The sequence below is a fragment of the Scomber japonicus genome, chromosome 4 (assembly GCF_027409825.1).
Source record: "Scomber japonicus isolate fScoJap1 chromosome 4, fScoJap1.pri, whole genome shotgun sequence".
NCBI lineage: Eukaryota > Metazoa > Chordata > Actinopteri > Scombriformes > Scombridae > Scomber > Scomber japonicus.
In genome coordinates this window covers 31,965,715-31,975,714 of record NC_070581.1, presented here as the reverse complement: position 1 = coordinate 31,975,714, position 10,000 = coordinate 31,965,715, and the positions used below count along the sequence as shown (strand labels likewise).

Below are 10,000 nucleotides of genomic sequence, written 5' to 3'. Positions count from 1 at the left end.
TCTCTCTCTAACACACACACACACACACACTTGGTGATATTTAGTGTTTTCTTTCTTCTTCTCTCTCCGTCTCCAGACGTGAGCGAGGAGATCGACGCGGCGAAGCGAGCGGCGAACCAGGCGAACACCACGGCGACGCAGGTCAACGATGCGCTGCGTCCAATCAAAGAGCAGCTGGACAAATGGCAGAAGGCGTACGGCGACGCCAACGCCACCAACGATGACATCAACAACGCTCTGATGGAGGCCAACAAGACCGGTAGGAACCCCATAGTTAACCTTCCTTTCCTCCCTCCCTTCCTTCCTTCCTCCCCTTTTCTTCCTTCCTTCTGTCCTTCCTTCCTCCTTCCCTCTTTCTTTCCTTCCCTCCATCCTAATCCTTCCTCCCTTCCTTCTTTCTTCTGTCCTTCCTTCCTCTTTTCCTTTCTCCCTCCCTCCCTCCCTCCTTCTTTCCTCCCTCCCACCTACCTTCCTTATTTCCTCTGTCCTTCCTCCCTTCCTTCTTTCCTCTCCTTCTCTACTTCTGTCCTTCCCTCCTTCCTCCCTTCGCCCCCCTTTCTTCTTTCATCTGTCCTTCTTTCCTCTCCCTCCTACCTTCCTTATTTCCTCTGTCCTTCCTCCCTTCCTCCTTTCCTTCCTTCTTCCTCCCTCCCTCCTTTCCCTTTCCTTCCTTCTTCCTCCCTCCCTCCTTTCCTTCCTTCCTCCCTCCCTCCTTTCCTTTTCCTCCCTCCCTTCCTCCTTTCATTCCTTCTTCCTCCCTCCTTTCCTTCCTCCCTCCCTCCTTTCCTTCCTCCCTCCCTCCCTCCTTTCCCTTTCCTTCCTCCCTTTTTCCTTTCCTTCCTTCTTCCGCCCTCCTTTCCTTCCTCTCTCCCTTTCTCCTTTCCTTCCTTCTTCCGCCCTCCTTTCCTTCCTTCCTCCCTCCCTCCTTTCCTTCCTCCCTCCCTTTCTCCTTTCCTCCCTCCCTCCTTTCCCTTTCCTTCCTCCCTCCCTCCTTTCCTTCCTTCCTCCCTCCCTCCTTTCCCTTTCCTTCCTCCCTTGACTCGAAGACAACAGGAAACCATGCTGATGTTTACTAGCAATAAATTAATGTGTTTACTATGAAGATGGATAGTTGGTGTAACTTGGTGTAACTTGGTGTAACTTGGTGTAACTTGGTGTATCTTGGTGTAACCTTGTCTCTGTGTGCAGTGAGCATGCTGGGAGACACTATTCCTCTGCTCATGAAGAAGCTCGACAAGCTGCAGAGTCACTCGGTTCAGATGCCGAACATCTCCGAGGACATCAGCCGCATCCGACAGCTCATCCAGCAGGCTCGCAACGCTGCCAGCAAGGTCAGCGCACACACATACACACACACACACACACACACACACACACACACATACACATATATACACACGTACATACACACACACACACACACACACACACACATATATACACACATACACATATACATACACACATATATATATACACACATATATACACACATACATACACACACACATATCTATACACACACACACACACACACACATATACACATATATACACACACGTACATGCACATGCACATACATATACATATGCATACACGCACACACACATACATACACATGCACACACACACACACATATACACACATACATGCAGTCACATACACAGATACACTCTCACACACACACATACATATACACACTCACACACATACATATACACACAGACACACACACTCTCACACACACACATACACATGCACATACATATACACACAGACACACACACTCTCACACACACACTCTCACACACACATACACTCTCATACACACATACATACACACACACATACACACACACATACATATACACACAGTCACACACACACACTCTCTTACACACACACACACTTCCCGTCTCTCTATAACATCTGCCCTGACCCTAACCCTAACCCCCCCCCCCCCCCCCCCCTCTCGTCCAGGTGGGCGTACCGATGAAGTTTAACGGAGACTCCAGTATTCAGGTCCGTACTCCTCCTAATCTGGCCGATCTGGCCGCCTACACCTCCCTGAAGTTCTACATCACTCTGCCGGAGTCGGCACGGTCCAGGAGGCAGGACGACAGCGTCAAGCAGTTCGTCTTCTACCTCGGCAACAAAGATGTGAGCGTCACCACGGCAACACATTTTATATAGTGGTTATACTATTTAAATTAAATATGTTAAATTAGTTTTTATTCTTATATATGTTGTAGTCCAATAGTGTCTGGTATTTGTAGTCCAATAGTGTCTGGTATTTGTAGTCCACTAATGTCTGATATTTGTAGTCCAATAGTGTCTGGTATTTGTAGTCCAATAGTGTCTGGTATTTGTAGTCCAATAGTGTCTGGTATTTGTAGTCCAATAGTGTCTGGTATTTGTAGTCTAATAATGTCTGGTATTTGTAGTCCAATAGAGTCTGGTATTTGTAGTCCAATAGTTTCTGGTATTTGTAGTCCAATAGTGTCTGATATTTGTAGTCCAATAGCGTCTGGTATTTGTAGTCCACTAGTGTCTGATATTTGTAGTCCAATAGTGTCTGATATTTGTAGTCCAATAGTGTCTGGTATTTGTAGTCCAATAGTTTCTGGTATTTGTAGTCCAATAGTATCTGGTATTTGTAGTCCAATAGCGTCTGGTATTTGTAGTCTAATAATGTCTGGTATTTGTAGTCCAATAGAGTCTGGTATTTGTAGTCCAATAGTTTCTGGTATTTGTAGTCCAATAGTGTCTGGTATTTGTAGTCCAATAGTTTCTGGTATTTGTAGTCCAATAGTGTCTGGTATTTGTAGTCCAATAGTTTCTGGTATTTGTAGTCCAATAGTGTCTGGTATTTGTAGTCCAATAGTGTCTAGTATTTGTAGTCCAATAGTGTCTGGTATATGTAGTCCAATAGTGTCTGTTATTTGTAGTCCACTAAGGAGTTCCTGTTCATTGATGTGTCTGGTATTTGTAGTTCACTAAGGAGTTCCTGGGCATTGATGTGTCTGGTATTTGTAGTCCACTAAGGAGTTCCTGTGCATTGATGTGTCTGGTATTTGTAGTCCACTAAGGAGTTCCTGGGCATGGCGTTGGAGGGGAAGAGACTGCGTTGGTACTTTAACATCGGAGGAAGCACTGCTGAGGTGCTGATGGCCGAAGACGTCAAGTCTGATGGGAAGTTCAACAACATCGTGCTGGAGAGGTAACACACACACACACACACACACACACACACACACACACACACACACACACACACACACACACATTTATGTCTTATAACTAGTCAGTGAAGCAGTAAATATCTTATCTTATAATTATTAGTACTATTCTGACTTTTAAAGTGTTAAAAGTTGCTCTAAAACCCAAATAATGTGACTCAGCCTTCAAAGCTCTGGTGTATTTCCTCCTTATTCTGTCTTCTCTCGCCCGTGTGTCTGAACGTAGGATCATGCAGTACGGTCAGATGTCCATGTCCTCAGAAGCCGAGGGCGATCAGAGAGTCACCAAAGCCAACGTGGAGGCGGGAGGAGATCAGGGGCTGCTCAACCTCCTCACTAGCAACACCGTCTTCTACGTGGGAGGATACCCCAAAACCTTCAAAGTAAGAGCAGAGGGAGGCCTGGGTGCTTTCGTCATGGGGTTGAGCTCCATTAAAACTGTTACAGCTACTGCATCGTGGTTGTGACCGATGAGAACGTTTGCATTTACACATTTCAAGTCACTCAACTAATCACAAATGCTTTAAACATAAAGTTGTTATTTAAATGTTTTTCTCTGTGTTTAGCCTCCCGCTCCGCTCGCTCTGCCGAACTTTAAGGGCTGCATCGAGCTGGAAACGCTGAACGAGGAAGTGCTCAGTCTGTACAACTTTGAGAATAACTACAACCTCAACACGACGGAGGACAAACCCTGTGGCAGGTCGGTGTCAAATCATCATCTAGTGGATCTCTTAAAGACAGGCAGGAAAGATGGAAGGAGGGAGGGAAGGAAAGGAAGGAAGGAAGGACAGATGGAAAGAAGGAAGGACAAGAAGACAGGCAGGAAAGATGGAAGGAAGGAGGGAAGGAAGGAAGGAAAGGAAGGAAGGAAGGACAGATGGAAAGAAGGAAGGATAAGAAGACATGCAGGAAAGAGGGAAGGAAAGGAAGGAAGGAAGGACAGATGGAAAGAAGGAAGGATAAGAAGACAGGCAGGAAAGATGGAAGGAAGGAGGGAAGGAAAGGAAGGAAGGAAGGAAGGACAGATGGAAAGATGGAAGGACAAGAAGACAGGCAGGAAAGATGGAAGGAAGGAAGGAAGGACAGATGGAAAGAAGAAAGGACAAGAAGACAGGCAGAAAAGATGGAAGGAAGGAGGGAAGGAAAGGAAGGAAGGACAGATGGAAAGAAGGAAGGACAATAAGACAGGCAGGAAAGATGGAAGGAAGGAGGGAAGGAAAGGAAGGAAGGACAGATGGAAAGAAGGAAGGGCAAGAAGACAGACAGAAAAGATGGAAGGAAGGAGGGAAGGAAAGGAAGGAAGGAAGGACAGATGGAAAGAAGAAAGGACAAGAGGACAGGCAGGAAAGATGGAAGGAAGGAGGGAAGGAAAGGAAGGAAGGAAGGAAGGAAGGAAGGACAAGAAGACAGGCAGGAAAGATGGAAGGAAGGAGGGAAGAAAAGAAGGAAGGAAAGATGGAAGGAAGGAGGGAAGAAAAGAAGGAAGGAAGGACAGATGGAAAGAAGAAAGGACAAGAAGACAGGCAGGAATGATGGAAGGAGGGAGGGAAGAAAGGAAGGAAGGAAGGACAGATGGAAAGAAGGAAGGACAAGAAGACAGGCAGAAAAGATGGAAGGAAGGACAGATGGAAAGAAGGAAGGAAGGACAGATGGAAAGAAGGAAGGACAAGAAGACAGGCAGGAAAGATGGAAGGAAGGAGGGAAGAAAGGAAGGAAGGAAGGACAGATGGAAAGAAGGAAGGACAAGAAGACAGGCATGAAAGAGGGAAGGAAGGATGGAAGGAAAGGAAGGAAGGAAGGACAGATGGAAAGAAGGAAGGACAAGAAGACAGGCAGGAAAGATGGAAGGAAGGAGGGAAGGAAAGGAAGGAAGGAAGGACAGATGGAAAGGAGGAAGGACAAGAAGACAGGCAGAAAAGATGGAAGGAAGGAGGGAAGAAAGGAAGGAAGGAAGGACAGATGGAAAGAAGGAAGGACAAGAAGACAGGCAGGAAAGATGGAAGGAAGGAGGGAAGGAAAGGAAGGAAGGAAGGACAAGAAGACAGGCAGGAAAGATGGAAGGAAGGAGGGAAGAAAGGAAGGAAGGACAGATGGAAAGAAGGAAGGACAAGAAGACAGGCAGGAAAGATGGAAGGAAGGAGGGAAGAAAGGAAGGAAGGAAGGACAGATGTAAAGAAGGAAGGATAAGAAGACAGGCAGGAAAGATAGAAGGAAGGAGGGAAGGAAAGGAAGGAAGGAAGGACAGATGGAAAGAAGGAAGGACAAGAAGACAGGCAGGAAAGATAGAAGGAAGGAGGGAAGGAAAGGAAGGAAGGAAAGAAGGAAGGAAGGACAAATGGAAAGAAGGAAGGACAAGAAGACAGGCATGAAAGATGGAAGGAAGGAGGGAAGGAAAGGAAGGAAGGAAGGAAGGAAGGACAGATGGAAAGAAGGAAGGGCAAGAAGACAGACAGAAAAGATGGAAGGAAAGAGGGAAGGAAAGGAAGGAAGGAAGGAAGGAAGGAAGGAAGGAAGGACAGATGGAAAGAAGGAAGGACAAGAAGACAGGTAGGAAAGAGGGAAGGAAAGGAAGGAAGGAAGGAAGGACAGATGGAAAGAAGGAAGGACAAGAAGACAGGCATGAAAGATGGAAGGAAAGGAAGGAAGGAAGGACAGATGGAAAGAAGGAAGGACAAGAAGACAGGCAGGAAAGATGGAAGGAAGGAGGGAAGGAAAGGAAGGAAGGAAGGACAGAGGGAAAGGAGGAAGGACAAGAAGACAGGCAGGAAAGATGGAAGGAAGGAGGGAAGGAAGGAAGGAAGGACAGATGGAAAGAAGGAAGGACAAGAAGACAGGCAGGAAAGATGGAGGGAAGGAAAGGAAGGAAGGAAGGACAGATGGAAAGAAGGAAGGACAAGAAGACAGGCAGGAAAGATGGAAGGAAGGAGGGAAGGAAAGGAAGGAAGGAAGGAAGGACAGATGGAAAGAAGAAAGGACAAGAAGACAGGCAGCAAAGATGGAAGGAAGGAGGGAAGGAAGGAAGGAAGGACAAGAAGACAGGCAGGAAAGATGGAAGGAAGGAGGGAAGGAAAGGAAGGAAGGAAGGAAGGAAGGAAGGAAGGAAGGAAGGAAGGACAGATGGAAAGAAGGAAGGGCAAGAAGACAGACAGAAAAGATGGAAGGAAGAAAGGAAGGAAGGAAGGAAGGAGGGATGAAAGAAAGAAAGAAAGAAAGGAAAGTGGGCCAGACTAGACCCCTCGGCAGGCCGATTCTGGTCCACGAGCCGCATGTTTGACACCCGTGTTTTAAACTCCTTTTTAATGTTTCAAACAGGTCGAAGCCGGTGCTGACTCAGGCCTGGGTGAACGACGGGGCGTTCTTCGACGGCACCGGATACTGCATGGTTACCGTTGACGACGATTCGAATCGCATTCAGCGCTTTGAACAGGAAATCAAACTGCTCTCACACAACGGCATACTGCTCCTGATGGAAACCGGGGTAAAGGCTTCTTCACTCTTTTTATTCATTACTTCTATTTAATTCTCTTAATATTAAAGTTACTTACAACTCTTCAAGAAATGTTTTAAAGCAAGATTGTCTCTTGTGGGCTGGACCATTAAAAAAAATGAAAGGAAGGAAGGAAGGAAGGAAAGACAAGAAGACAGGCAGGAAAGATGGAAAGAAGGAAGGAAGGAAGGAAGGAAGGACAGATGGAAAGAAGGGAAATGAGATTGGAACGGAAGGAAGGACAAGGAGACAGGCAGCAAAGATGGAAGGAAGGAAAGAAAGAAAGAAAGAAGGGAGGACAAGAAGACAGGAATGAAAGATAGAAAGAAGGAGGGAAGAAAAGAAGGAAGGAAGGACAGATGGAAAGAAGGGGAATGGGATTGAAATGGAGGAAGGAAGGAAGGAAGGAAGGACAAGAAGACAGGCATGAAAGATGGAAGGAAGGAGGGAAGGAAGGAAAGAAAGAAGGAAAGACAACAATACAGGCAGGAAAGAAGGAAGGAAAGACAGATGGAAAGAAGGGAAATGGGATTGGAATGAAAGGAAGGAAGGAAGGAAAGAAAGAAAGGAAAGTGGGCCAAATTAGACCCCTCAGCAGGCCAGTTCTGGCCCACGGGCCGCATGTTTGACACCTGTGTTTTAAAGAGATCAGAAATGTCTCTTTTGCATCTTCAAACACTAATATTAGCTAATTATATTATATAATGTATATGAATGTAATTATTTTTATTCCCTTTAATCATGAATATATTGAGTTTCTGAATCTCCTGACTGTTTTTCGGTGTGTCTTTCTCCTCCATCCAGACTCAGTTCCTGTGTCTGGCGGTGCGTCAGGGCAGACTGAAGGTTTATTATGATTTCAGTGGTACTCTGGAGGAGCTCAGTCCTTTAAAGCCTGACCCAGACCTCCAGAAGGTCAGCGACGCAGAGGCCAAAACGGTGAGTCCTTCTCTTTGTTAGAAACCTTAGACTGTATAAAAGAAATGGACGTAACATCCGTGACGTCACCCATTGGTTTGTGGACTGCTGCTCGGAAGCCAATAGTTTCAAATCTAAGCAGCGCCATCTTGAAAATTTCAGGTGCATGCTGGGAAAAATAAAAACACGGATTCTACTTATATGGGCATGAGGCGGGGCCATGGGCAGAGTGGGGAGGTTGCTATGGTTACGAGGGCTGGATCTGGAGGACATTGGTCAATCAACCTGTCAATCAGGACGTAGCCACGCCCTAATGCATACCCTGCTTTATCGTCACATATAAAATCAGGGAGGCCAAAATGTCCCAAATGAACATCATACTGCATTGAAGAAGGCTTTAAACTAGCGATTGAGACCATAAACACATTTTGAAAACGTTTACTGAGGTTAGAAATCAAGTGAGAAGTTGGTGAATTCTCCATTGACTTGTATAGAGACGGTCGCCCCCTGGTGGCCTTTTGATAGAATGCAGTTCTAAGTTACTTCTGCATTGGCCTCATTTCAGAGGACCAGAACTCCCTGCCTGGTAGAAACACACAAACCACACCACTACTAAACATGTCTTTCTATTATCAGTCACATTGACGTGTGTTTTTTGTGTGTGTGTGTTTAACCATGTAGCTGGAGGTCATCATCATCCGCAGTCCCTCGCAGCAGGTGGTGGTGAGAACGGGCCGCACCGTCCTCTACAAGCACACATTCACTAACAAACTGCCAGCGTTGGGCAGCAGCTACTATCTGGGAGGAGTCCCCGAAAACAAGATGCCACAAAAGTAAGAAGACACGCTAAAGATATCATTCCTGGTTCAGTCAAATCAATTTTATTTTATTCCAGTTTTATTTATTGTTTCTTATTCAGAAAGAGTAATTGTGAGTTTAAATGTAGAGGTATTTAGTGGTTGTGTACTGAAGCTGTGTTTCATGCCTCGTCCCTCTGTCCTCCGTCTCTGTCCAGGCTGAAGACGGTGTTCCCTAAGCAGCGCTCTCTGAAGGGCTGCTTCAGGAACGTGAAGACCAACGGCAACCACGTGGATCTGAAGAGGATGCCCAACTCTGGAGTCAGCTTCGGCTGTGACAGCGACCTGCTGGTAGGAAACACAGCTCACCATCAACTGCAGTACAATAAAATAAAATAGATAATAACTAATAATCAATCAAATACTGAGCTTTTTAAATAATATTGTATATGTTGTATTTATGGTATATAATGACTAAAGAGACACATAGTAATACAGTGTGTCCTGACCTGTGTGTGTGTGTGTGTGTGTGTGTGTGTGTGTGTGTGTGTGTGTGTGTGTGCATGTGTGTGTGTGTGTGTGTGTGTGTGCAGGTGGCTCGTGAGGCTCATTTCTCCGGGCAGAGCTACCTCGGTCTGGCTCTCTCAGACATTTCCAGCGTGAAGAAGAACTTCTACGCCGGCTTCAGCTTCAGAACGGAGCAGAAGAGCGGACTCATGTTCCACCACCACGATAAGGTTCATACGATCCTCTTCAACTAGTCCTGTTTCCCTCAATGTCCCTCTCTAATTCTGTCTTCACCTGCAAAAAAAATGGGGTGCACTGAGGCTCTTTTGACTGTTCCTTCTTTCCTTCCTTCTTCCCTCTTTCTTTAATTTTTCCTTCCTCCTTTCCTCCCTCCCTCCCTACTCGTTTCTTTCCTTCCTTCCTACCTTCTGTCCTTCCTTCCTTTCTTCTCCTAAATTCCTTCCTTTTTTCCTCCTTCCTCCTTTCCTTCCTTCCTTCCTTCCTCCCTCCCTCCCTCCTTACTCCTTTCCTTCCTTCCTTCCTTCCTTCCTTCCTTCCTTCCTTCTCTCCTAAATTCATTTCCTCTTTTCATCCTTACTCCTTCCCTCCCTCCCTCCCCTCCTTTCCTCCCTCCTTACTCCTTTCCTTCTTCCTCCTGTCCATTGTGTCCTATGCACTTCTAACCTGTGGCTGCTCTGTGTGTGTGTGCGTGCGCGTGCCTCTGTGTGTGTGTGTGTGTGTGTGTGTGTGTGTTTCTACAGGAAGGAGCGTGCCAGGTGCTTTTGCATGACGGCCACATCGTGGTGAGAGCCGGCGACCGTGAAATCAAGACCCAGAAGACGTACAACGACGACAACAGCCACTACGTCGCCATCTACAGCAACGACGTCGGGTAAAGGATGACATCACACATTTTTATATACTTATCTACTTTTTGAAATGGGAGCAGCAGCTGAGACTCTCCTCTTGATGTGCTCTCCCCTCAGGATGCGTGTGTACATGGACGACATGCTGGAGAAGGCGAAGGAGACTATCAGGGTGGGACGAGGC

At 46.3% G+C, this 10,000-nt stretch overlaps 1 protein-coding gene across 1 annotated transcript in view; it reads left to right on the top strand.

The window, feature by feature from the left end:
* The window catches only part of lama5 (laminin, alpha 5), a 132,857-nt gene that overhangs the window by 114,776 nt on the left and 8,081 nt on the right, over window positions 1-10,000 (top strand). Inside the window, exons 54-66 of the mRNA XM_053318096.1 lie at window positions 77-259; window positions 1,189-1,331; window positions 1,983-2,162; window positions 3,083-3,222; window positions 3,468-3,624; window positions 3,808-3,941; window positions 6,554-6,719; window positions 7,533-7,667; window positions 8,328-8,479; window positions 8,662-8,794; window positions 9,037-9,180; window positions 9,712-9,842; window positions 9,937-9,998. Of these exons, the coding sequence (XP_053174071.1) occupies window positions 77-259; window positions 1,189-1,331; window positions 1,983-2,162; window positions 3,083-3,222; window positions 3,468-3,624; window positions 3,808-3,941; window positions 6,554-6,719; window positions 7,533-7,667; window positions 8,328-8,479; window positions 8,662-8,794; window positions 9,037-9,180; window positions 9,712-9,842; window positions 9,937-9,998 (1,860 nt within the window). The remainder of the gene's footprint in view (window positions 1-76; window positions 260-1,188; window positions 1,332-1,982; window positions 2,163-3,082; window positions 3,223-3,467; window positions 3,625-3,807; window positions 3,942-6,553; window positions 6,720-7,532; window positions 7,668-8,327; window positions 8,480-8,661; window positions 8,795-9,036; window positions 9,181-9,711; window positions 9,843-9,936; window positions 9,999-10,000) is intronic.